General features: G+C 45.4%; 1 protein-coding gene and 1 long non-coding RNA gene across 2 annotated transcripts in view; both read left to right on the forward strand.

The window, feature by feature from the left end:
• Positions 1 to 182: 182 nt before the first annotated feature.
• On the forward strand, positions 183 to 2,967 carry LOC143418532 (uncharacterized). Its single transcript, XR_013098518.1, has 3 exons — positions 183 to 526; positions 986 to 1,627; positions 1,893 to 2,967. It is a non-coding gene; the product is annotated as an uncharacterized LOC143418532 (long non-coding RNA).
• A 10,777-nt stretch (positions 2,968 to 13,744) lies between these two features.
• Positions 13,745 to 27,570, forward strand: part of doc2a (double C2-like domains, alpha) — a 67,928-nt gene continuing 54,102 nt past the window's right edge. Inside the window, exons 1-2 of the mRNA XM_024802169.2 lie at positions 13,745 to 13,837; positions 26,142 to 26,474. Of these exons, the coding sequence (XP_024657937.1) occupies positions 26,147 to 26,474 (328 nt within the window). The 5' untranslated portion in view covers positions 13,745 to 13,837; positions 26,142 to 26,146. The remainder of the gene's footprint in view (positions 13,838 to 26,141; positions 26,475 to 27,570) is intronic.

Here is a 27,570-nt window from a genome sequence, read left to right on the forward strand (position 1 = left end):
TTCTCCTGACTGAAGTTCGTTTACAGCATCCTGCCATGCGACTGCATTTAACTGTGTTGTTGGTCAGATGATGTCACTAAAAATGGATGTTAGAGGAACCTACAGGTGGCAGTTAGCTACAGGTGGCAGTTAGCTGCTAGCTGTCTGCAAAGATAGCTAGCAGCTAACTGCTAGCAAAACATGTTAGCATCAGTAGTAACTTGTGGAAACTTTAAAATGCAGAACTCAGAAACCTCTGGGTCACGTCACCATGGCGACATATATCTTTTATAAAAGTCTCTACTGAAGGCCCAAAGTTTAAAGAAGTTGACAAGTCATATCTATAATTTAACATCCAACTCTGCGGCGGCTTCACTTGCCTCAGCTGAGGGAGTCGGGAGTTAGCCGGGCGCCGGGCAGGATGTGGAAACTTCAGAGACTGGAGGCTGATTTGTGTCAGAGTGAAAACAGAACACGCTTCATCAAATCTACACCTGCAGGCTAAAGGATGCTCATCCAACGTTTTATCGGTCTCGGAAAGATACCTGTAAATGATTTATATTTCTAGGTATTTTTGCCCCCATCCGTGGAAAAACGACTTTGCTCCCTTTAATGGAGGCCTTCTTCAGTAAGAGGCTGGAACAAATAAATGGCTCCGTATCATCAAGATGCCATCAAAGGGACCAAAACGTTCAGATAAATCTATTTATTCATTCATTTACGTAAACGGGCATGTTTGGAGTTTACCTTCATATTTAATTTAAAATGTAATATTTTTTTATTTATAGCTGTCTTATTTGTGATTCTCACAAAACCAAGCATGTATTATTATGTTTTATATTTTTGATGCATTTGATGGATTATTTATTCCTGTATTATTCATGACTTTGGCATCGTCTGCCTGTCACAGCGTGAACCCTGCCGCTCTGATCAGCTGAGGGATTTGAGGGTTTTTCAGTCCACGGGCTGACGCGCAGCACACCTGAACCATCTCACCTGTTTGCAGATCATGACCTTCAGTCCGGAGCCGTCATGGGCCTCCTGCTGCCGGGAAACCAGATCCCGAGCATTTAGTGAGACAGAATCAGCTCGTGCGGTGCGAACGGGCCAACTAAACGGTCTATTTCTGCTTAATCCTGACTTCCTGTTTGGCTCCACCACCGTTGTAAGCGATGCTGCTGGAAAAATCTGCTGCTGCTGGACGAGCGGGGAGCAGGATGGATCGGATCCCCCGCACACCTGCAGGATTTGGCTCTGATGTGGAAACAGGGATCAGGAATATTTATACACGCTTACATAACCAGCCTCACCATTCAACATCCAGATCAGTGTTTCTGTACCACTATCGCACACACACGCCTCCCCCATCACCTCCCCCTCTGCAGAGGAGATACCAGTGCTCTTAGAAACTCCCCTGGTTGCCTAGCAACTGGTCCTGAGGATTGCCAAAGAGACAGAGATCATTCGTCTGTTATGAGTGGGTAATATGATATTGTGTAAGTGGGGGTGTAAGCTTTCATGTCCATGTTTGTGAGGACCGACTGAAGTTTTTTTGGAACCAGAGCGCGTTTGAGGGCTCAGCTGTGATGAGTCGGGACGCCGTCCACGTCTGCCCTCGACCGTCACTCGTGCACCACATGTTCTGCATGTATGTACGCAAATCAGACATTTCATGGAGTTTCTGTAAAGTTGGGACACATTTTGTGTATTGGGGACAAACGTTTATCAAATATTGAACCATTAAAGAAAATATTCATGATATAAACTGAAACATAACCAATAAAGTAAATTTCCTTTGTTGAAATCTGATTATTTCTACGTTATGTTTATATAAATGTATCTGTTTGGGTGTATAAAGCCTGTTAAGTAAACTTCCAGCTTCGTTACAATTTCATCCTCTTTTTGCCCCACAGTGACACGCAGGAACATTCAGGTCGAGGCTGAGTACTAAAGGTTCAGTCCTGGTTACTAATCTGGCCTCCATGTTTGTGGACAGCAGGTTAACAGCGGTTAAAGGTCAGAGAGGTCGGACTAAAGCACAAAAATCTATAAACCTGTGTCATACAGTGAAATGAAAACAAAACACATCGACTGGCGAGGAGTCCGTCTTCGCATCATAACGAGTCTCATATCGAGGCTGACGGAGATAAACACGCTTTCAGACGTGATGGAGACTCAGGCGGTGACGAGGATGCGGAGAGCTGAATGAAATCAGCCCAGATCGAACTTCCTGCTGCCGATGGTATCTGCTGTGTGAGCTGCTGGTTTTATTACAGGGAACAGCGGGCGCGAGGGAAAGGTCGCCCTGCAGATATTGTTTTCTCGTTCCCGGCGGCCTGCGGGTCACAAATATCGACTGGGCCGCTTCCTGTTATACGAATGAAACCGTATTCGGGAGAGAGGACGCGAGCAGGCGGGCAGAGGGAGCTGAACACAAATGAACTTTAATGTTACAGTTTGGCTACAAGAACACGTAACATACGCGAACTGTCTGCAGAGTTTATGTCCTGTTACAGCTGCGGCACATTCAGCACGAAGCTCTGAGGCAGCTGCTGTTAACAAAGGAGGGAAGAAAGTAAAAGAAAAGAAAGAAAGGAGGAAGTAAAGGAACCTAAGAAAGGAAATGAAGAAAAGATGGAAGGAAGGAGGCAAAGAATGGAGAAAGAACAAAAAAGAAAGAAGAGAAAAGGTAAAAAGAAAAAGCAGCAAACGAAGGAATATGAGGAATGAAAAGGAAAAGGCGGGATGGAGGAGAGGAAGGAAGGAAGGAAGGATGAATTCCTCAACCACTCGTCAAATATGTAGGTTTCATTTCAAAAATAAAAACATTGTTATGACCTGTTTTTGCTTGCACCACCTACACGCTGCTATCACACCTGATGTAGCTGCTTTCAGGGATTAGATTGGAGGTGTGCAGTGCTGCATACGCTCGCTGCTACACGAAGTTGCAGCGTTACAGGAGGAAGTGTGGTGCTGGTTGGGGCAAGATAACCATTTACAAACTCATCAAGCAAGAACAAATCCACACAGGCAGGAACACCATCTCCTCCACCGCAACAGGTAAGTGAACGAAGGGAACAGACGTAAACACACCGGTTCTCATCCAGCGCTTTTCTGCTCATTCACACAAGAACGTTTGCTCTTTTTCTGTAAGTGCTTTCCAACAGTCACACTCTGATGGATGCATCAGCAACTTGGGGTTAGTGTCTTGCCCAAGGATATGTGCAAGGGTTAGGCAGGCTAAGGTGTGGTTAGACGCACAAACACAAACACAGCTCTCTCTCCAAATGTAGCCCGAAGCCACGGGAATGTTCTGTTTGTGGTGACAACAGAAACTAAGCAGGAACTCGTACTGATCCTTGGGGAACAGCACAGATAAAAGAACAGATAAGAGGGAAACCAAGCAGTCCTTAGCAGAGCTGCATCTCTGCAGATGATCACTGAGGACTTTGAGTGTCTGTGCTGTTAACGGTAGATTGACTTTCAGAGGACGTGTCTGAGCTGGCCGGCCATCCGAGGCCCTCGTTTTGTTCAGAAGAAGCGTTCCTGTTCTCCTCATCTGTGAAAACATCCTAAATATCTGCTGGAGCCATTTAATCCCAGCTACGATCATTTATTTACATCTGATTTACACAGTTTAAAAAAGCAAAGTCAGTTTCTCTTCGCAGCTTTTAATCTACTGCAGCTTCCAAATGATCAGGTTTAAACCTGTTTCCACTTCCAGTAATCGCGTCGTCTTCTCTGTATCTTATACGTCTATTTGTTTTCCTCGGATTCTTCTCATTTGCATTTGAATGATTTGCTGTTTTTAAAAAGTGCTTTGAAATGTCTTCCTGTATAAAATGTGTTAAATGATCTCGCCGTGGCCTGCAGTGGTAACAGTGACCCCAGCAAAGGCCTGAGCGTCTGGGTCACGTCATTTTTCACCTCAGTTGTGAATATCTGACACTGTAATATAAATATTTGCTAAAGAAAAGGAAAAGCATCATAAAGAGGTTATTCTGAGTAAAATGTTCCCGCCCTGAGACTGGAGCAGCAGTGAGTGAGTCTGCAGTTAATCTCGTCCACAGTGCAGCCTGCAGGTCTTCACAGAAGTCATTATGGCTGCTAATGATAAGATGTTAAGAAATGTTAAGTTCACCGCGCAGCGACTCCCCACGAAAGCACTGAGCTGACTTTGGTCTTAGTGGAACGCAACGATCCCCGAACATCGAACGCTCACAAACGCACACTGACACGCGCTGACTCGTGCATAATGACGATGATCAGAGCACGAGAGGAAAAAAGCTCCGCTTGAAGGTTTGTAAAAATAAAAAGGCACAAACTCTTTTTCGTGTGCCAAACACTCGGCGTCGTCAGTGCTAGAAAATTAGACTTTGTTTGAAAGACGAATTTAAACTCAAAGGATGTTCATGCGTGTGTTTGTTCTGGTCCCGCCTTCAGAGAGAACGTTCTCAGCTCCAGATCGTTTACTCTGGTCTGAATCCTTTGAGTTTGTCAGCTTTTTTCTGTGGTTTCGTTTCTTGTCCACAAAGAAAGCTCAAAGCTAACTGCGAGTGAACCACGATGCAGCACTGCAAACACTCAGCGGGCTGAGGTCACACAGACTGAGCGTATGGGGTTAAAAGGGTCACCAAGACCACAACAACCTGGTGCTGAATGCCCAGAAGACAGTGGAGATTATTGTGGACTTCAGGAAGCACACAGCTCCACTCCCCCCCATCATCCTGACTGACACCCCCATCACCTCTGTGGACTCATTCCGCTTCCTGGGTACCACCATCACCCAGGACCTGAAGTGGGAGCCCACCATCACCTCCGTCATCAAGAAAGCCCAGCAGAGGATGTACTTCCTGAGGCAGCTGAAGAAATTCAACCTGCCAACACGGACGATGATGCAATTCTACACCGCAATCATCGAGTCCATCCTCACCTCCTCCATCACCGTGTGGTACGCTGGAGCCACTATCAGGGACAAACAGAGACTGCAGCGTGTCGTGCGCTCTGCTGAGAAGGTGATTGGCTGCAGACTCCCATCTCTGCAGGACCTGTACACCTCCAGGACACTGGGGCGTGCAGCTCGGATGTCAGCTGACCCTTCTCACCCTGGACACAGTCTGTTTGACCTGCTCCCCTCAGGCAGGAGGCTCCGGTCCATTCGCACCAGAACCTCTCGCCATAAGAACAGTTTCTTCCCCTCTGCTGTTGGACTCATGAACAATAACCGTATGACTGTTCCCACCACTAACACATGACCCTACGCTGTGTTCACTGCATCATTCCATGTTTGCACTGATCACCACCTGCACTCATGTATATATCATGTATATATCATGTATATATCATGTATATATCATGTATATATCTATCTACTTAACACTTTAATTATTATTCTTATTTTAATTTTTTCATGTCTATTTAAGCGTAATTTATGACAGTATGTTTGCACTGAAGTACCGCAGCAATTTCCTAATGTTGTAAACCTGCTCAACATTTGGCAATAAAACCCTTTCTGATTCTGATTCTGATTCTGATTCTGATTCTGAAAGCGTGCGCTCATATGGTTGCTGGTGTTTCTCTGCAGGACTGTTTCAAGTTTACAAGCGTCGGCAGATTTGGGGTGGGGAGTGTTGACACAAACATTGAGAGTACTGACACAGGTATTGGTGTTGAATCGATACTACCACGATGGGAACGATATTTTAGTTTCACTGTGTTGCTCATCAGAAAGAAGCTCCTCCCCCTGACTGCAGGTAGGCTGCAGCGAGTGACAGCGAGCAGCTTCACATGGAGATATTTGATGGCGTACATGAAGCAAAACTCGACTGTGACAAGACTCAGACCTGCAGCTCAGAGGTCAGAGGTCACAGGCAGTTCTTTCAGAGAGGTAAAGAATCTCCAGGTAACTGATGACGATAACAGCGATGCTTCAGTAAATGTTATCGGTCATCATGCTGGTTCTTCAGCAGACTATATTCACACAGTCCAATAAAACATTCAGCCCTCTGACACCAGTGTGTCGTTTGAGCTGGAATCCTAACCTGGAGCTCCATCTATGAAAGTGTGTGAAAATAAAAACTGTCAGGTCCATTTTTATTTGAAGAGCAGAAGCTGACCCACACGTCTCTCATTCAGGACTCCAGTAGGTTCAAAGCACGTGAAAACCTGTGAACGGTGCATTTGTAACAGTGAAGAACAGCAATCACATCATTTAGTGGTCATGTATGCAGATTTAGTATAGTGATGGTCATTCACCTCAAATTATGACACGCTGCTCTCCCCTGCACACGTTAAAAATATCAGTGCTTGGTATCGGACTGTGATATCAGACACTCTTCCAGAGGTTTCCAGGAGTCGCTGGCTGGCCTCTACACCCGTGTGACGGAGGAAGCAGGTGCCTTGTTTGTTTGTTTGGTCGACAACATGGAGGATCCTCCTGCATCCCAGAATGCAAAGCATATCTGAGTTCAGGAAGGTTCTTTGGTCGCCTCACCATAAACAGTCACTGGGAACAGGACTGAGACCACTCCCCTCACAGCTGTGGTTGCCTCGAGTTACACGCCACATCTGCACAAATAAACTGCAGCGAGCGGGAAAGACTAAGCAGCGCACGTGTTACACATCGCAATGCAAACACGTAAGAGCTCAGACGAACCCCGATGTGGCTTCACTGAGGATCAAAGACGATTTTATACCTGCTGCGTTGTGCAAACAGCGCCGTCGGATGTCTAACATGCAAGCACTTGGTGACAGTGGGAAAGAAAAACAACAGGAAGAAACCTCTCGCAGGCTCAGGGAGGGGCGGGGCCATCTGCTGTGATTGGTTGGAGGTGAGCAAATGAAGACAGGATAAAGACATGCTGTGGAAGAGAGACAGAGGTTAATAACAGATATGATTCAGTGCAGAGAGGTCTGTTAACACATAGTGAGTGAAGAAGAAACGCCCAGTGCATCATGGGAATCCCCCGGCAGCCTACGTCTATTGCAGCATAACTAAGGGAGGATTCAGGGTCACCTGGTCCAGCCCTAACTATATGCTTTAGCAAAAAGGAAAGTTTGAAGCCTAATCTTGAAAGTAGAGATAGTGTCTGTCTCCTGAATCCAAACTGGAAGCTGGTTCCACAGAAGAGGGGCCTGAAAACTGAAGGCTCTGCCTCCCATTCTACTTTTAAATACTCTAGGAACAACAAGTAGGCCTGCAGAGCGAGAGCGAAGTGCTCTAATAGGGTGATATGGTACTACAAGGTCATTAACAGATGCTTTGTTGTCATCACACTCTGAGGTGTACAGTATGTAAATTGCTCTCTCAGCTGTTACAGACGGTGTTTACACATCAGCACATGGAGGCGAGCAGCGGAGAGGACTGGTGTTAGCGGCCTCGTCGTTAATAATGATGATTTCTGAGCTTAAATCACCACATTAGCTGAGAGGCGCCGACTTTGTGAAAACCTGATTAAATCCAGGCGGAGCGCAGGGCGAGAATCAGGGGAACATATTAAAAAAATGACAAAGTGAAGGTGATAAGCAGCAGCTGCACTATATCTCCAACTAACCGAATCCCGTGGCGTGGAGCTCATTTACATGCGATGGTGTTAAAAACTCGTAAATTCATCCATGAATGAAGCGTCGAGACATGAAGGAGAGATTGGAAACTCTGAATCTAATCACATGGTTGCTGATGTTGGACGTGGCTGTTTAACTGGGATTTGTTGCCTCGTCTCTGCAGACCATTAAAGAAATCAATCTGCACGTGGACACCGACGAGGTCATGACTGAATCGGGGAGATACGACCCGGTGTGAGCAGATAATAAATAAAACACGACGAGGGCGCTTTTCCTCCATTGTTTCTCTGTTAGAAGCTTTAGGCGTCAGAATGAAATGCAGTCCTCCGAATAATAAAAAAGGAATCTGATAATTCATGCTGTCCAGCAGCGGAGACCCTCTGAGGGCCACGGCGAGTCTACAAAGAGCAGCAAAGCAGAGGCGACAGGAAATCCAGCTGAACACGAGCGACGTAATGAGGCTCGGAGGGAGCGGGTGCTCATCAAAGAGTTTAAGGCTCGTGGGCTCGCGACCCGGCACGTGGGCAGGAGGACGTAAACACTGGGGAGCGTTACAAATGATCCTGCTCGTCTCCGTACAGCCGCGAGCTTCAGCTGAAGCACGAGCACAAACTGAAGAGGGTAAATTAACGGTTCATTAGCTCATCGGGACCAACGAGCAAGGATTAAACAGCAGGAGAAAAATGCTCCGTGTTTCGTCTCATCCTCTCGTGACAGTGTAGCTGAGCTGTCTCACTTCCTCTTTTATGTGTTTTGGTTTAGTTTGACTTCCTCGCCTGTGTCACCATCTTTATCTTCACCTGTGTTTTGTTACCCTGTTGTGTTGTTCCTGATTATATGTTTAAATAGCGCCGTCTTCCTTCCCGTCTCAGCGTCGTTCACACTGTTTCCACTTTGAGTTAACTGCCTTTCTCTGAATCTTGCATTAGGGTCCACAGTAGACGACACACGTGACTGTACATCAACACAAAGTGATCCCTATGAGTGTCACCTACTCCAGTCAGAGACACTATCAGCTGATGATGATACAAATATATAAAAAACATAAAATTAATTAAATTAACAATGAAATGCAAAGCTGCAGGAAATCTAGTGTTTTAGCAGCAAAACATTTTAAATCCACCGAATGATTTTCTGGCTCAGTGCTGCTTTTTATTCTTTAAACTGACGACAACCAAAAGACACAAAAGAAGCACAAAAAATCAGATAAAAGAATAAAAACAACGACAAAGTAAGAAGTACAGCCGGCTGAAGCCGAGCCTGTGCTCATCAGAGAAATTCATTCTCAATCAGTGAGTTTCTGTTTCTGCTAAAATAAAGGCTGATGTACGAGCAGACCTTTGTTCTCTGGAGAAGCTCTGCTCTACAAAAGACACACACCGAGTGTCAAAACACACCCTCACAGTGCCAAATAAAACCTGACGGCATCACTATCTGTCACCACGTGACACCAAACTGCAACCAAAACTTCCCAATCAAAGCAACATTTGGCAGCAGGCACGTGAAATCCTCTCAGAGCGTACATCAGCTCTGGTGCCAGCAAAGGCTCGATGAGCTTCATGAAACAATAACAGGACACTTCTGGGCACTTTTAATCTTTAATCTTTTAATTCGCCCAGATGATGTTCAACGTGTTGGTTACAGCCTCAGCAGACAGGAGCACACAGATGGAGTCTGAAATGGAAATGCAGTGTAAGGAACCTCTGACTCAGTGACATTCAAGTGTTTTTCACCAGTCTGTCACTAATGGCTCAAAGAAATGATCTTCCTACACCACCGAGCTGCTTCGTCAGGTAGAGACGCAGAAAAATCAGGGAGGAAATGTTCTGAATGAAACTTCACTGTTCAGAACGACATAGGGAGGAGGCTGGGGTGGAGGATGGGTGGACAAAACACATGAACTACACACCAGAGACTGCACTTCCTTCACCCGTCTGAGGTGCAGGCAGCTAAAGATGGCGTTAAAGCTGAACGTCACCGTCCCCAAAAACTGCGACACAGAACAGACAAAAACAAAAACCGAGCTGCAAGCGGCTCTGCAGCCCTCCCTCCCTCCCCCGGAGGACTACGGGACAACGAGCTGTGTCGAAGGAAAGTGGATCACTTTTTGCCTGGCGAAATCACCATGGTAACTGATGATGAATACATAACCTGGTGTGGAGCAGGTGATGTTCAGAGTTTTGATTTAAAATCAGCTGCAGAGCTGAATAAATCCACTGAATGAAGCACAGACAGCGTTACGAGAATGTTCATGTTTTAACACCACCAGTACCTGTTCAACCAGTCGCCTCCATTTCACTCTGATCTGAAAGGTTGGAGGGTGGAGATGGCGTGATACCTGCTGGAGGCTGCAGAGCTGCTGAGGCCAACAAAGACACATTAGGAGCAGTGACCAAACTTCAGCAACATCTGAGACGATCCGTCCCTCACGGATGAGCTGCTGCGGGTTTTCTCGCGGCCCCGCGTTCGGAAGCCGAACATCCCTGATGGTGTGATGAGGATCTCAGTGGACGTTTGTTTTCTGTCATCACTGCAGATGCTGTCGGCACCATGAGGAACTTCTAACTGAAGTTTTCACCCAGAGGTGAAACCGAATCAAAAGGTTTTACTTTCAGCTTTTTTAACAAATCTAAAAGTCTTCAGGGTGATTATCAACAAAGACGTTAGTGTGAATTAATTAAGGCATGAATTACAAATGCTGTCACACAGAGCCTTAATTTAGGGGCTTACCAGGCGGCTGTGGATGATGGATATGAGCTAAGGGAGCAAAGTTTCAGCCAGTATCTTCTGCTGAGGGGGTTGAAGTGTGGACCCACGCGGTGAAGCATTCAAAGACAGTCGATGCTGAGCAGTCACTGAGACGTGAGCTGAATCTCCAACAAACCGAGTGAGATTCAGGCGAGAAGATGAACCGACACAAAGCAGGATAAAGGCTCCACATGACAACAGGATCACAACACACAACCCGAGTGAATTCAGACTCTGGGTATTGCCTCGTGTTTTCAGGACCATCGGGGTTAATAACACTCAATCTGCATAATACACAACAATCCAGCAGCACCGCATGTCTCTAAGGCAGAGATCGGCACAGACGAGAAGCCCGTTAATATTTTCAATTACCTTAAGCATTATCATCGGTAATTAACGGCATCGTTGGCCACGAGAATGACTGAAGAAAGAGGAGAAAAAGTAGAACAGGGTGAGGAAGTTTATTATACAGTGTGACCAGGTTTCTGACTAAAGGCACGTCTGTCAGAGGGCGGCTGGACGTGGCCCCGACGATCAAATATTTAACAGCTCTTATAGCCGACATCCTTCGTCCTGCAGGGCAGACGTTCAGAGGACAGACCTGCTGGAAGAAGCTCAATGAATCCTGCCCTGCTCTTCTTTCTCTCTGAGGTTTCCAACACTAAATCTACTTTAAAAAACTACACAACATCCACGAGACTGCAGATGTATAAAATATGGAGGCAGAGCTTTTCACAGGTTCTCATTCCTTCCACCAGAATTAAGATGATGAGAAGCAGCCAGGTGCTAATAATGAAACGCACCTGATTGGCTGATCATCATCAGTGTGAGCGTTAAGAGCGACACAGTCTTCCCAGGAGTGGAAGTCGCAGCAACTTCAGCCCAAGCAAAAACCCAGGAATCCATCTGAGACTCCACAGGCCTCAGTCAAAGGTTAAAGTTCATGACAGCACAGTTAGAAACAGCCTGAACAAGTACAGCTGCAGGAGGAAAGGTCCTCAACATGGTGCCAAAGCTTAACAAAGCTGCATCTGAACAAAACAAAGACTTCTGGAACAGACGAGGCTGAAGCGGACATGTTTGTCCGTGAAACACAAAGTGAAGAGGAAGCCTCAGACCAGCTGGCAGCATGGCGGTGGAGCGACGATGGTTTGGGCTCCTCGCGGTCACCGAGTGGACCGTGAACTCCTCTGAACACCAAAGTGCTGCGGTGGGATCTTCAGAGGCCGCTCGGGTTCATATTGTACCGTCGTTACTTTGCAGTATGAAGAATACGAGAATTAAAACAACTTAAAAAGCCTGCCACAAATGGAGTGTTCTGTCTGTGCATACACGGAGCTCATTATTAAAAACTTTATGTTTAATATCCACGTCTACAAGAGGAGCAGCACATCTGTGACAGGAAGTGAGGAAAAGCAGACGTTTGCTTCAAGTTTTGGATTTTCAAAGTTTTCTTTGGATCAAAGTCCAGGAAACAGACGAGAAAGTAAACAAGGAAGCAAAAGCTCTTTAATTACCACGTTCACCCTCTGCTGTCTCAGCAAACAGCTTCTTTCTGCACACATTTCTAAATTTCATCATCATAAAACCCCTGCAGCTCTCAACCCTGAATGCTTTTCAGAAAAGACGTTGTTGTTGCAGCTTTTGCAGCGCAAAATTATTTGTGTAGCTCTGAAGGAAAAGACATAAAATCACACAAAATCACAACAGTCCCCTCAAGGTGCTTTACAATGTAAGGTAAAGACCTCAGAGTAACACAGAGAAAACCCAACAATCATATGACCCCCTATGAGCAAGCACTTTGACAGGGGGATGAAAAAAACTCCCTTTTAACAGGAAGAAACCTGCGACCGGGTGGAAGACGGGACAAAGACATGCTGTGGAAGAGATGAATAATAACTCAAGATTAAATGCAGAGAGGTGAATAAACACATAACACAGGAGCAAAAGGCGTGTCAGCTTTATGAGGACAGCTTCAAGAAAAAGGGTGGGGCTAAAAGGGAGTGTGATTCATGTCGTTCTTGTGGGCGTGGCCACTCACTTCACTAGTCTGCTCTTCTACTTTAGAATTATTCATACGCACGCTGTTGCTCATTGGATCAACGCTGACCAGAGCTGCTGACTCCACCTTACCCCTGCAGATGGCCCCGCCCCTCCCTGAGCCTGGTTCTGCTGGAGGTTTCTTCCTGTTAAAAGGGAGTTTTTCCTTCCCACTGTCGCCAAAGTGCTGCTCATAGGGGGTCATATGATTGTTGGGTTTTTCTGGATTATTGTGATTACTGTAGGACTTTACGGTATAAAGCACCTTGAAGCAACTGCTGTTCTGATTTGCTGCTATATAAATAAAACTTGGAAGTCATTAGTATTAATTAGTTAGCAGATTCTTTCCTTTTGTGCAGTTGTAATAATAATTCAACTGCCCTACCTGCCCAGACTCCCCAATGCTCTCCACCTAATCCTCCATCCTGCTCACCTCCTCAAACCTCTGCCAGCCTCCAGAGCATCATCTCCATCTACCCACAGAGTTCAGTCGTTTCACTCAGTGTACTCATTACCGCCTCTTAAAAGGAAACTGTTCCATCTGGGCTCTTAAAAACAAGAACATCAGCAGCAGGAGCAGCTGTGGTACCCGTCCTCATTTTACCCTTGAAGTGGACTGCAGGGTGTCCTGTCATGTTGCACTTGAGACCAGAGGTGGAGAAGGAGAGAGGTGTGCACGAAACGTGAGAAATAATCGCAGGGTTTCCTTGTCCATTTTGGCATGCATGGACGGAGAGAGAAAGACTGAGTGTGTGGGTGGATGAGATGCAGAGAGAAGAAGAAGAGGAGGAGGAGGAGGAAGGATGGAGAGTGGCACATTCTCTCTCTCTCTTTTTTTAACAAGGGGTTCCTCTACCCCAGGGACACCTATCTGTGTGACCACAGGAGTGAGGAAGAGGAGGAACAAAGGGCCGAGGAGGTGGTGGGATGAGAAGGGTCGGGGGGAGGAGGAGGCCACATGTTCTACACCCTTTCCTGCAAGGGAGGAGGAAAAAATGCTATGTGTGATTGTATATGTGTGCTGGATGCACAAATGTATCATTAGGCATCATTAACCACAAATTATACAGAGAGAGAAAGACAGATGCTGCTGTTGGCACATTTTTCTGCTCCCTGCAATCTGCAGCCCTGGGAAGGAAAAAGAAGGGGAGAAAGAGGGGATGGAGGGGGAGTTAATCTAATACATGTGTAGTGTGATTAAAGGAAGAGCTTCATCGCCGGTGACGTTTCAGATGGATGTGAAGCCCGGCGAAAGGATATTAAACACTTAAACATCGCACTGAAAACAGAGGCAGTGAGGAGGGGGTGGGGTGGGGGGCAGAAAGAGTTAAAAGTCCGAATCTATGAGAAGGAGAGCTCTCTCTCTCTCTCTCTCTCTCTCTCTCCTCCCTCCTACCTCTCTCGACCGCTCGGCTACTCGCTCCTCTCTCACCACCTGTTAGTGCGGACCCCACATGCACTGACATCCACTTGTTTGTGCAGGAATCTCCTCCACTCACCATCAAAGGTACGAACATTTACTCTCTTTATTCTGCCTTAATGCTGCTGCGTGTCTCCTTCTTCTTTTATTGGGGGGGGGGGGATTATTCACTCCCGTTCCAGTCTCCGCCTCCTCCTCCATCCCTCCATCCTCTCGTCTCTCAACAAATTTCTGTGTTTCTGCAAGTGGTGCAAAGTACATTTACTCTGATGCAGCGAGGTTTGCGTGACGCGCTGTGCTGTTTTATTGCACTTTAATGCTTTAATTACAGTTTGGAGGTATTTTAGTAGCCATGGTTAATTTTTGAGTTTGAGAAAAAAAGAAAACACTAACCTCAGATGGTCTGTTTATTGATCATGTAGCTAAAAATTGACATTTTAAATCAGATTTAAATGTTGTTATCAACTTATTTTGGTGATGTGTGATCTATGGAGGACTGAAAATGCAACAATATTATTAATATTGAGACAAAAAAATAAAAGAGAGGATAGAAGGAAATAATGTTGAAATACATGCGCACACAAGTCAGTTAATAAAGTGTGAAATCATTCAGTTTGGCTTCCTCACAGAAATATTTACTGTCAAAATGACCTCTCATTCAGTTTCCTCCGTATACAACTGTAAGTATGAATTTGTTTAATTATTTCTGTAATAATTTACATTATTTGTCAATAATGACTCGTACATTATTGATACACGAGTACAGGACACGGTGTGAAGAGGGAAACCATTTGGGAAATAAATATTTAAATTAATATATTTATAAATAAAATAAAATATTAAATGGGAGAGCAAAAATATGAACAAAAAGCGAAAACATACTAAAGCAAGTGATTAGTGATAAGTTGTTTATTTATTTATTTTTTTACTTATTCAGCTGGTTTCGACCTCCATACCAGACGAATCAGCTGTTTAAATTGTATTAAGGTTTACAGTGTGCATTATTAGGGGCGTGGCCTCTTTGACTGACAGGTGGATGGTGACACAGGCGGCTGTAGTTGCTAGCTGTCTGCTAGCTTCACCTGAGCTGGACCTCTGGACCGTGTTTGTGCTGTTGGAGCCTTTTGGAGCATCTGACCAATAATATGGCTGCTGTGAGGTCACTATAGCAACAGACCGTGCAACGAGGCTGAGCTCCAGGTTTGATTAAATTCTGGGATTTTATCTGGATGTTAATCTGAATAAAGCCCAGAGACCAAACTGTGGCATCGCTGTGGTTAAGTTTTGTCTGTTGTTTGGGTCTTTGTGCAGTTTAGCACGTCATGCATGTGCTGCATGCTGTGAATTATGATGATTTAAAACATTTATCTCAATAACTTGGCTCTGGTGGAAAAGTCGTCATGAAATAAAGACAGAAAGAAGTAAGCGCACATGATGACTCTGGAAATGATTCAGTATCATGTCCGTCACTGACTGACACTGACATTGAAGCTGCGATGGTACCTCAGCTACTTTAAGCTGAAATCAGTTTGCAAATAGAAGAAAGTCTCCACAGGTTGCCTGAAAAACATCTGTTCTCTCTGCAGAACTTTATTCCTTTGACCTCGCTGTTCATTGACGAAACTTGGATAGCAGTACTGCAAAAGCACCAACACGGAGCAGCAGCACAAAAGTGGCATCAGGACCTTGGACTCATATTTAATCCTGTCCATGCTGATGCTTTCAGCTGCTGGACTTTTGGTCTGCTAAGCTCCGCTTCAAGCTTCTGATCCAGTGAAGAGACGAACGCGATGAGACTCTAACCAAACCTGAACTGAACAGGAAACCAGGAGAATCAGATTTCCTTCCTCTTCCTGTCTCGAAGTTAGAGCGGAGCTCGTCTGTTGTTATTCTGCGATGGTTAAAATGACATTAAGTGGAGAACTGGCACCACCCACTATTCAAAGAATGGATGAAAGTATGACGGAGGCCCTGTCACTTTTTTTTAATTCAAATTACATGTTATATTATTTTAATAGTGAGCACCATGACAAAATAATGTGAGTTTACAGGCTTAAAGAGCAGAGCAAATTGTGGATGATGGGGATAAATAAGGAATGACTGACAGGTTGGAGACATCCTGATTGGCTCTGGTGAGGTCATGGCTGTTGTGCCATTTCTGGAGCAAGGACAGAAGAGGGATGGGTAAGAGGTGGTTAACGTAGGAGGGTGACCTGATGACGGGAGTTCTGGGTGGGCAGGTGGTTACAGGAGTCGTTGAGGTGGTGGTGCTCCTCGACCGCAGGTTTCAGGAAAAGGAAAAATCGACTGTAACATCAGCCATGTGACCTCTGCAGGGTGAAGGTTGGTTTTTGTTTCAGCCAAACTGATGTGTCCTTTAAACATTTCTGAGTCAGGCTCAATTAATCCCAACATTAATCTTCCACTGACCTGGACACAGACATGACTCCAATGGTTCACTTATAACTTAATCAAAAGTTTATTTTTTATTGCGAGGTTATTGAGGAGCACTGAAAGCAACACGTTGGCAGATTTAACCTCCTAACTTCCAAACAGGTTTACCCTTAGCTTCAGGTTCATATCCACCCATTTATTTATTTTAATCCATTTAGCACCAAGTGGGAAATCTTAAACAGAAGCGAAGCCAAAGAACAAGAAAGATCTGATATGAACGTGTTCAGCATGAGGCTAAAACGTGACTTTTCCACCTTATGTTTCTGCTGACCCGATGGAAGTGCAGTGCATTAACCAAACTGTTGGGGCCGGAGTTCCTGTGTATAATGTAGCTACAAATAATCACTAATGCTGCCACAAAAAGATATAAAATGAGCACAAAATAAGATTTTATGCCTAAAAGATAAAAACAGCAGTATAGTTCACTGTGTGAGTGTGCTGTAGTTTGCTCACCACATTAATGGCATTTAGAATAAAGAACCTCGTGGATGGTTCTCCTTGTCGGGGCTGATCTATAGAGCGACGCGTGCAGTCATTAATGATTCACGGGACCTTCCTGTATACAGCTGTGCTGTAAAGGTCATCCACTGGCTTTGCTCTACAGGGAAAAACGGGACCTTCATGCTTCACCGTGTTTCTGTCGTACGTTCCAGCCAGATTTCTTTATTCAGTTGTTCTGCTGCACAAACCGCCCCTCAGCAGGTTTCTGGATGTTAGCCAATCAGAGGAAAGTAGGCTTTTAGGGAAGGAGGTTCTTAAAGAGACAGGACCGAGCAGCACCTCGCGCGACTGCTGCTGATCTGCTGTGGCGCCATTTGGTCCCAAACAAAACAGGCCAATTAAAATCAGCAGTTAAAACATCAAAGGAAGCTGCACCACCCTCCAACAGATGGGTGGATGCTACCAAGCCAGCGAATGTCCCAAATCTAATACTTGGCCCAGCCAGCTAATTTCATCTTAATTACTTAAAGAGAACAAAGATAAGTCTGATAATTTTTAATGTGACAGACCTCGAACATGATGAAAACGAACTGGAAGCTTCTGCAGCGTCACACAGATGAACAATGAGATCAGAGACTGCGCGCTCACGGTCGTGCACACATGCACACGTGCACACCTGCACACCGACCGCCCGGCCTCGCTCAGCTTTTAATTAAGTTCAGTACAGTTTTTTTTATATAGCAACCAATCACAGCAGCAGTTATAATGTGAACACAGAGAGACCCCAGCAATAGGCTGAGCCTCTATGACCAAGCAGTTGGTGACAGTGGGAAGGAAAAACTTCCGTTTAACAGGAAGAAACATCCGTCAGAACCAGGCTCAGGGAGGGGCCGTGTGAGGAAGACAGGACCGATGACACACAAGCTTCAGTGTGATGACGATGTGTTTGCTTCTGAGGCCAGCGAGCTGTCGTGTGTTCGTTAAACTCATTAAAATAATTACAACCTCTCTGACTCCAACCAAACAACCACAACCGAAAAACCAAATGTCCAAATCCGTGTGCTTGGATCACGCTGCCTCCTGCTTCTGACTGCGTGTCGCTTTGTGATGGATGCTATGCTAACGTGTTGCTGCTCCCCCCCTTCCTCCTTTTTCTGTGCCAAAGCAGCTTCCTCACATCAGCCAGTAACATCAGGCCTGGGTATTGATTTGCATGCAGCTGGTTATGAATTATAATGTGGTATTTTCTGTGGCTGGAGGATTTCAAATCCCAGAGAGGAACAGAGATTTTTTTTGGCTGAACAACTGAATTATATTAGGTTTCCTCGTCTCTCCTCTCTGCAGCACAGAGCTGATGCTCAGTTTAGGAAGAGAGGAAGCTGTGAGACAGAGTAAAAATGAAAACCCTGCAATAATAATCAAATAATCATAAGTAATTAATGAAGTTATGGAGGAGCAGCAGCTGGTTCCTGTGTGTTTGTGCTTATTCCAAATTTCAGATCTTTTGTCTCTACAGTGACTGACCTTGCAGAGCAGCTTTGCATGAGTCACAGTTCAAAGTAATCCTCATGTCTGATGCTAAAAAACTCTTTGCACCATTAGGGGCGTGGCCTCCTTGGCGAAGGGGTGTATTGTGAAAACAGCTGATCTGTGACGTCATCATTAAGAGAAAACTCCAGTGCATGATTGAATTAACAATGAACTTAATTATTGTCGTGCAATTTGGTTTGAAACTGCCAGGAGCTGAAAAGTGACAGAATCTGTCCAATCACAGCGACGTGTGCGGCTGCAGCTCCCCTCACACCTGTCACTCAGCCATCAGGTGAGCGTATATGAGGTGACAGGACTCTCTGACCACCGAGTCGCCTCTGCACAGCGAGGCTGAGACTGTTAATGTGGAGAGGAACATGAAACGGTGACAGGGCGAGTAAAAACAAGCGGGGAGGGGAGAGCGTCTGCAGACTCCAGGGTGGGAACGAGACCGGCACGAGTGAGTGGCGGCAGGGAGAGGCGTTTTGTGTGTCTTCATTAAGATCCTCCCCTGTGTCGAAGTCTCACCAGTAATCCCGCTGTGACTGCATATCTAACACTGGACGGGCACCAGGTTTCACTTTCATGTGGGAGAATGTTTTGGCTGATAAACGCCACCTCCCCCTGAATTAAACATGACGGCCCCGAGCGCCGCAGACACTCGGGAAGCAAACACACGTGACAGAGTGGGAAGGGCCCGAAAATCAAAACAGGAAGCTTTAAACCCAGGAGACGGCGTCTCAGATGTGTGACTTCTAATTTATAATTACATCCTCATTACATTTTGAAATTTTACACGATGCCTGGAGATCTCCTCAGTGGGACAAAGTGATTAGCGTTCAAGAACAGCCTAATAAATTTGACTTCTCATGAAATTAAGTTCAAATTAAATTCAGTAAAGTTAAAATGTTGATGCTGAAATGCTTGAGCATCTCAAAGCTCACTCTTCTTCCCTGGAAAATTAGGTGAATGAAGATAAGATAAGATAAGATAAGATAAGATAAGATAAGATAAGATAAGATAAGATAAGATAAACCTTTATTAGTCCCACAAGTGGGAAATTTGCTTGGTCACGGCAGAAAGTGGACAGTACAAAGTTAAGAGCAGCAACAATTAAGAAAAACAATAGAATAGGATAAATTAAATAGAATAAAATAGCTGATTAGAATTGAGATTTTATCTAGAAAACGTAGTTTTCCCCGTTAATAAAGCGCTATGGCCCAAACATTAGCATCTAAGGATGAAAAATGAAGCCCCAGCACCTGCAGTTCCCCTGATGTCCAGCTGAGGCAGCTGTGAGTCAGTCCCCATAGACCCTCATGTTAAATCCTTACAGCAGAAATAAACATGTTTACAGGCTGATACACAAACAGTTTGGTCTCTGTGGATCATGTCCCCTTCATGGCACCTGTTTTTATAACTCACCTTTTTAAATTGTATTAAGGATTAAAGTTTGTATTATTAGGGGAGTGGCCTCTGTGACTGACAGGTGGATGGTGACACAGGTGACTCTAGTTGCTAACTGTCTGCTAGCTTCACCTGAGCTGCACCTCTGGACCTGTTTGTGCTGTTTGAATCTAACCATTGGGTTGATTATGACCATCTTTCGTATACAGGTGTTTTGCTGGTTGTTAGGTGTAGCTAACGTGTAAATTCGTGAGCTCTGTGTGTGTTTTTGTTTTGGGAACTGAAGGAGCATCGCAGACACTTGCAATGCTTTGTGACCCTGCTGTTTCTGTCTTGTGTGTTGCTAATAGGACTGCACTACTTCTGCCTGAAAACAAGCTTCAAGCTTCCTGCAGGCCGAACACACAGAATGAGGATTTATTCTGTTAATTTTATTTGGAGCTCTTCTCTGAGGGCCGAACCAAGCAACACAGCAGAATCTCTCCTCAGATCTCCGAGTAAAACACAAAAACAAAACTGGTGCATTCTCCAAACTGCATCCAGCAGCAGGTCGTTAGCTCCTAATCTCTTACCCTGTCTGCTCCACTGGTTTAAGTGGAATACTTAAGAACAATAAGCAACATCATGTGCAGGACGCGTCCAATCCCAAATCTTTTGTTTGATCGGCGCGTGCATGTTCGACTCGAGGTTCTGCTCCGGCTTTGTTAAGGACGCCCTGCAGAGTTTCTAAGGAAGAGACACTTAAACAAGCATGATCTCCTTCCAATTACACAGCGTGTGAAATCTCCCACTGCTTAAATGTCCTGTCGGACATCTGAGTCGTCCTCTCTCTTTATGATCACTTAACAAGAAAGAAGCTGCAGGGCCAAGCTCAGGCGTTAGATAACTGGAGCCAGCTGTTGAACATTTTGGGCTAATGACAAGGCCTCTGCCTCCTTTCACTCTGAGGTGGTCTCAGAGCAGAAGGTGAACTAGTCATTACAAGACTGTGTGTGTTTGTGAACATCTTCTCAGCCTGGTGAAAACTGAGCTTTAAAAACCCCCCGAACGGTTTCTACACTTCATCTAAACCCAAACGAGCAGCTTGCATCTCCTTACAGCTGCATCGTCCTCGCCGCCGCGCTCATTTAACAGCAGAAGTCTTCAGTTTGTGGACACGAATCTCAACATAACACCGCTAAGCTGAAAAACACGCGCTCGTTAAACAGAATAAGGAGCACGATTAAATGTTGTCACAAACTGAACAGTTCTGTTCTCCAGCCTCGGCTCGCAGAGGATTAACAAACCTGTAATCAGGTTTCAATCAGGTTTGAGCCGCGCTACATTCAATTTACCTCAGTGCTGTCATCAGTGCACGAACGAAGGCTGATAATATTATTATTATAATATTATTAAAACTATTACATTTTTATTCAATCTGCTGTAATGTAATGCGTGTTCATAACTGCAGGGATTATCCACCCTCACACTCTGATGCAGTTTGCAGACGGGATGAGAATCAGCATCCACATCTGAGGCCACAGCTCGCAGTCAGAAAAGGGTGGATGCTGACTCCATGTTGGTGCAACAAATGCAGAAGTCAGAGAGGGAGGCAGTGGGAGATTTACAGACAGACTGAACAGCATCTGTCAAAAACTACAGAGAGAGTTTCCTAACTCGAGTCGCAGAACGAGGGAGGCAGAGCTCAGGAACAAATATCAAACTTTTAATGTCAAAGACCCGGCTGTAAGATCCAAGAGTGCACAGGGAGTAACACGGTGACCAGAACCAGCACCGGCAGGCAAAGACAGGGACGAACACAGGAGGGCAACGAGAAACAGCTGAACACAATCAAGACAACGAGGAGGAAGTGAAACTCAAAAACAGAGACGACCAGCTATCAAAGTAAAACAGGAAATGAATGAGGTGGCTGACAGAGAGAGAGGGCTGCTGGTTCCCGTGAGATGGATATCTAATAAACAAAGTAATGGATTACACACAGAGTACATAAATAGAGGGGATATAGTGTAATACAACCAAAAGCAATAATAATGCATTTCATGGCATATTGATTTATTAATTAATCTATTTTAATAATTTAATGCGTGGCCTTCTATATAAGCCAGTAATAGAAGGAAATACAAATGTAAGATTTTGAATTTTAGTCTTTGTGGAGTAAATAAAGCAGAAAAACATGGAGGATGACACTGGCGGTCGAAGCAGTGACTTGCGTACTTTTATTTTGCCTGTTGTGCATTTTTCCTGGTTAAATCGAGTCGGCTCTCCTGAGGGTGGAGCTGGTTTGGAGTTGCATATTTATTGGTGTTGTTTAGCGTCCCCAGAGTGTTCGAGCAGAGGCAGCACTCGCTGCTTTATGCTCCACATAGAAGAAACTCTGAGAAAGCTTTTCTGCTTCATCATGGCCTTTAGTTAAAAGACTTTACCTTGAATAAGCAATCTTAAGCATTTCTTATAATCAGCACTTCAAGGCATGAGTCATACGTGTGCTGCAGCAGAAACCACTGAAAGTCCCATAAAATGTGTTTTTGTATCATATTCACAGGTAAATGTTAAAGTGAATCATCGTGTAATACCTCTGACACGGTTTACCTCGACCTGTGCGGTCACTCAGCGTCCACTCGAGCCTGCGGCGGCGATCTGCACTCCTCGGGTCTGGAGGGCTGTTGGCGCCACATTTGACCACGAAAATTACTCTGAAAGGTCAAAGCGTGAGGATTCAGCTCTCTCACTCAGGAGCAAGATGACTAACTGACTTTGTGTTCAGGCTTTGGAACATAAAGTCTAGAAGGTTTTATTATGAAATGTAATCAGGCGTTTTAATCTGCACAGTAAATAAAGATATTTTAAATAGAACAGGATGCTGACGTCATCAGCGTCAATTTCTAAAAATAATAACAGTGCATGTTGAATTCAGAGGGACTTTGCATTTATCTATGTGGTTTTTATTCAGCCTGCAGATAAAACAATGTTTGAAATGAAGCCGACGCCTGCAGTTCATCCGACGTCCACTAGGGGCTCCAGCAGACTCCTATGTTAAACGTTGCAGCAGAAATAAACACGTTTCCAGCCTGATGCACAATCTGACGTGGTTTCTGGCGTGTACAGAGATGTAAACGTGATGGCAGAGCTTTTGCTTATTTACAGCAGATCTCTGAACTGTTTTCTTGGACTCGTTTAGCTCACCTGTAGCTCAGTATTTCTCCTCGAGCTTCCTTCACACAAACTAAATGAAAGTTGCACAAACGTGAGCCTGACTCAAAGATCTGTTTAATCTGAGAGCAAAGCTGCTCTAAAGCAAACACATTGGAGCTGAGGTGAGCCGTTCTGACTGCGGTTTGTTCTCATTGCTAACGCTGCTGAGGCCTCGCTCTGCAGTCTGAGCTGCGTTCAGGCGTCTCACCTGTCTCGCTGTTGCAGCAGGTGGAGGTCTCCCCTCAGGGGCTCGCTGATTAAATATTCTGGCTCGAGGCCCAAGAAGCTGTTTGACTTCCCCCTGCTGTTCATGCAACCTGCAGGCTGTGTGTGTGTGTTGTTAGCGAGCTAACTTTTCACTCTCGGGTCGTTCTGGTCGTGTGATTTCCCCCCCGTTATGTCCACACCTCCTTACAGGACTGTGGTCGTTAAACTTCCTGTTTTCATCGGCCCATGTGTGTCGGCGTCCTGCTGCGACACCTTTTCTTTGTGCTTTCTATGAACCCTCCCTCTTTCCCTCTTTTTCATGTGTCAGACACACACACTCCTCGTTAAACACCTGCTGTCAGCTGCTGCAGCGGCGTGGAGCTGCTGTCAGGACTACCATGTGTCAAACAGAAGAAAAGGGTTTCCTTTAACACGGGGATCGAACACGCTCGCCTCCTGACTGTTAGCTCTGAGCTTAAACAGCTGCGCTGATCCTTTTCTGCATCTTTAACTCCCTCGAGCACAGCCGGGCTGATGAACGCAGCAGGTGTCCGTCCACACAGGTGTTTCTGTTTGTGTCGCTGAGGTCCAACACTCTGCTGTTGATGAAGGAGCTCACGGTCCACTCAGTGACCCCGAGGTACCCAAACCATCATCCCTCCAGCGCCGCGCTCACAGCTGCTCTGAGGTCTTATGAGTTTGGTTTTGTGCTTCATGGACAGACTTTCAGCTCAGTCTGTTTCTAACTGTGCTGCTACGTTTAACCTTTAACCTTTGACTGGGGCCTGTGGAGTCTGAGATGGAGCTCCTGGGTTTTTACTCAGGCTGAATTTGCTGGGACGTCCACTCCTGGGACGACTGTGTCGCTGTTAACACACCTGAACGCTCCAGACCTGCAAACATCAGAAACCTCAGCTCTACAGATGTGCTCACACTGGTGATGATCAGCCAATCGGGTGCGTTTGATTGGCAGCACCGGGCTGAGACTTGGCCTCGTCATTCCTGTGGAGACAGACACCCGTGGAAAGACTTCCACGACTTTCTGTCACTCTGTCAGCTCACTCATGTCACTCTGAGGAGTATCTCTGCTTTCAGTGACATCGACAGGTTTTCGTGTCTTCTTTTGATCAGACTCGTCCGGCAACACTTAAAGTCCAGCCTGGTTTGAACTTGATATTTAACTCACTCTGGTCTTGACTTTGGTTTGTTTGCTGTGTTTAATTTGGGATATTCTGCTCACATGTTTGATGTGTCCTGACTTGTATCCCGGTCTACGTCCGCTCAGCCCTGCTGATTTTCACTGCACCCGTCTCTCTTCCTGTTAAAACAAAGTTTTTCCTTCTCACTGTCGCCAAAGTGCTCGGGGTCATATAATTGTTGGGTTTCATCTATATTATTGTACTGACGTCTAATATAAAGCACCTTGGGGTGACCGTTGTTGTAGTTTGGTGCTGCATAAATAAAGTGGACTATGACTCTGATCTTTCAGTGATGATGTGGGTTGCCTGGTTGGGTCTTGGATCTTGGACTGTACTCTTCCCCGTTAATCCAATGCTAGTTTTCTTTGCCTGCTGTTAGTCAGCTGGTCCAGATCTTCATCTCTGACCCGGCATGTTCATAGAGATCAGCAGCTGTAAAAGTGACAACAGGATTGAACATCTGGATAAAGACGGCTGGCGATGAGGCTTCTTCGCAGAGTTTAGCTGATATTTCTCCTGCAGCTCGAGTCTATTCCTGTCTTTGGACCACAACAGTAGTCGCCTGCAGTTGGCTTAACATATTTATCAGTGTTACAGCCGGCTGTCAATAAAACTGCCTCCGTCTGTGTGAGATGTGCTGTTAGTGCCAAAATAAAACCGAGTTTCTGTCAAATGAAACACTGCATTTAATTTCAGGTCAGAGGATTATTGAACAAACTGCTGCAGCAGTTTGAGACATCCTTACTCGAGTCATCCAGAGACAGCTGAGGATGTTTTAAATAGCATAGGTTGGGGAAACAAAGTGTATAATTACAGTGCAGTTATTCAGAAAGGAGGAAAAGCTGGGCGAGGATAATAAGACCAAACAGAAGGAAGAGTCAAAGTGTTTTTTCCTCGTGGATTTTATTTTGTAATGAAATGCAGCTAACAGGGTGTGACTGGCCGTCTGTCTCTGTGTTCACCCTGCGGCACATGGGTAACCTGTCCAGGTGTGCGCCGCCGCTCACAGCTATGAGTGCTGGGACAGGCTCCACTGCTCACTGCCATTATTTTACCTGATGTAACCTGAAGCTCGTCACATTCAGTTCTTAGAAAGCAGCGCCGTGTGATGAGGTATCTCTGATAGATCGCAGGTACAATTCACTACAAAGAACCCTTAAAATGATCGTGTCTTCAGGGCCGTGACTGTCAGAGATTCTCCTCAAAATATGACGACAATTTCTCCTTTCATTGCCAGGAAGAAAAATCTGGGATAATTAGTCATGAACCGCCTAAAATCTGAGGCTCCCTTCAAATTCTTTTCATCTCCTGGTGGCTCAATTAAGTCCTGTGACAGCAGCAACACCTTTCCCGTGACTAATTTGTCAAACGCCTCGTGCTATTTCCTTTGAAATCTGACATCAAACGCACTCAAGTGTTCCTCAGGTGTTCATCACAACAGATCCATTCAGCTTTTATTCAGTTTTTCTGTGAGTCACTTCAAACAAATGAGTCCAAACGGATATCCAGACCCGGCTTCATGAATGTCTCCTTAAGGACACGTAAAGAAAGTCAGATCAGATGTTTGTGTGTCAGTCAGTGTTCATAATGCTCGCTCAGGTTTAGGAAACTGTTGGGTTAAACACTTATTCTGGGTCTGTAACTAACTGGGTTAACGAACCAAAGCAGGGACAATAAACCAGACTACTAATCCAAACTAACCCAAATTTAAACTCAACTAAACCAACTTAATAATATAACTGTAACCAAAGTAAACTCAATTAAACCCACATAAAGTTAAACCAATAAATCAAAGTTAATTATTATTAATCTAAATCTAATTCATCTGTATTTGAACCAATCTAGTTTAAACTAAAAAAACCACAATAAACGAAACAATCTGAATTTAAATGCTGTTAATGTGCTGAGATCAAAGCTCTCAGTGAGTAAACAGGTTTGTTTGTTTGTTTGTTTGTCTTCAGACTCTATGACGGTTCGGAGAGGAAAGAAGCTCAGCATCTCCATCCAGGAACACATGGCCATAGACGTTTGCCCCGGCCCCATCAGACCCATCCGCCAGATCTCCGCCTACTTCCCCCGCCTGTCCCCCACCTCCCCCACCCCCGTCTCCCCCAACCCCGCCGTGTCCCCGCCGCCGTCCCTCAGCCCCGGCTCGGTGGCCTCGGGAATGGGCGGGTCTCACCTCCTGTCTCCTCTGTTGGCCCAGGGCAGGCCCGGCGGGGGCGGGTCCCTATCCCTGACCAGCAGCGTGGACACGTCGGTGGAGATCAACAGCTCCGACAGCGACGACTGCAGTGAGCCTCGCTGTCGGCATGTGTCTGTGTGCGTGTGTCACCCTGCATCTGTACACATCTGTTTAACGTCACCCTGAGGCTGCTTCCTGCACGGCGCTCCGTCTCAAGTCTGTTTTCATACATTTCATGAGGCTCAAAAATATCGTGACTCGCCACTGTCACGGTCCCAGTGATGCTTTTGAGGTTTGGATTTGTTTTTGCTTCTCGGTTATCCACCGTTAGGCCTGTAACACAGCACAGAGGACCATCACAGCTGTCAGTCTACAGTTACCCTTCATTCATTTATATTTTGCAGGAAAATGGCTTCAAAATTGTATTCAAACATGCAAACACAACACTATAGAGAACAAAAGCCTGCAATGAGTTTGAAAGTGAATGCGTGTTGTGAGCAGCTTCATCCTCCAGCTCAGGCTCTGTCGGCTCGGTGAGGATCTCCAGATGTATCTCCAGGCTTCCTGGAGGACATCCAAAGCTCTTTTTGTATGTTTCTGCCTTTGCGCTGCTCCCTGTCAGGATGATCCCACTCATTGTTGCCCCTGTTGTTATTTTAATGAACACCAAAGCAGCTGAAACTCACGAACAACCCCTCTGCTACATACCTGACCAGATCAACACCCCTGCGTGGATGCACAGTAGTGCAGATAAAGCAGGGCTGAGAAACCTCTGCGTGACATCACAGCATGTTTTGGTTCTGTCAGATGGACTGAAATATTTTCTCCACGTCTCTTAAATCTCTTAATTCTCTCTCTGAAGAACAAATCTGGGGCTGAATTATTTCTCGTCTTTTTTAGTGAATCATGTTGTTTACTGGAGGCTGAAAGCCGGCTTAGGCTGGAACGAAAACAAATATTTTCATTGTGAATTTCCTTCAGACAACAGTGCTCAAGTCTCCTTTGGCTAACGTGCCGTAATCACCTTTTATGGAGATGTCGATGTGGGTTTGGGATGAAAGGTCACAGAGTCTGCAGAAGCACCACGAAGGTCGCTCGGAGTAACTGAGGGACCTAAAAACGCTGCAGCAGCTCCAGTCTGATCGTTTCATGGATTTAACCAGCAGCAACCCTAACAGCCGTTCCTCCGCCGCTGCACCGTGGAT

Source organism: Maylandia zebra, linkage group LG4, assembly GCF_041146795.1.
Source record: "Maylandia zebra isolate NMK-2024a linkage group LG4, Mzebra_GT3a, whole genome shotgun sequence".
Lineage (NCBI taxonomy): Eukaryota > Metazoa > Chordata > Actinopteri > Cichliformes > Cichlidae > Maylandia > Maylandia zebra.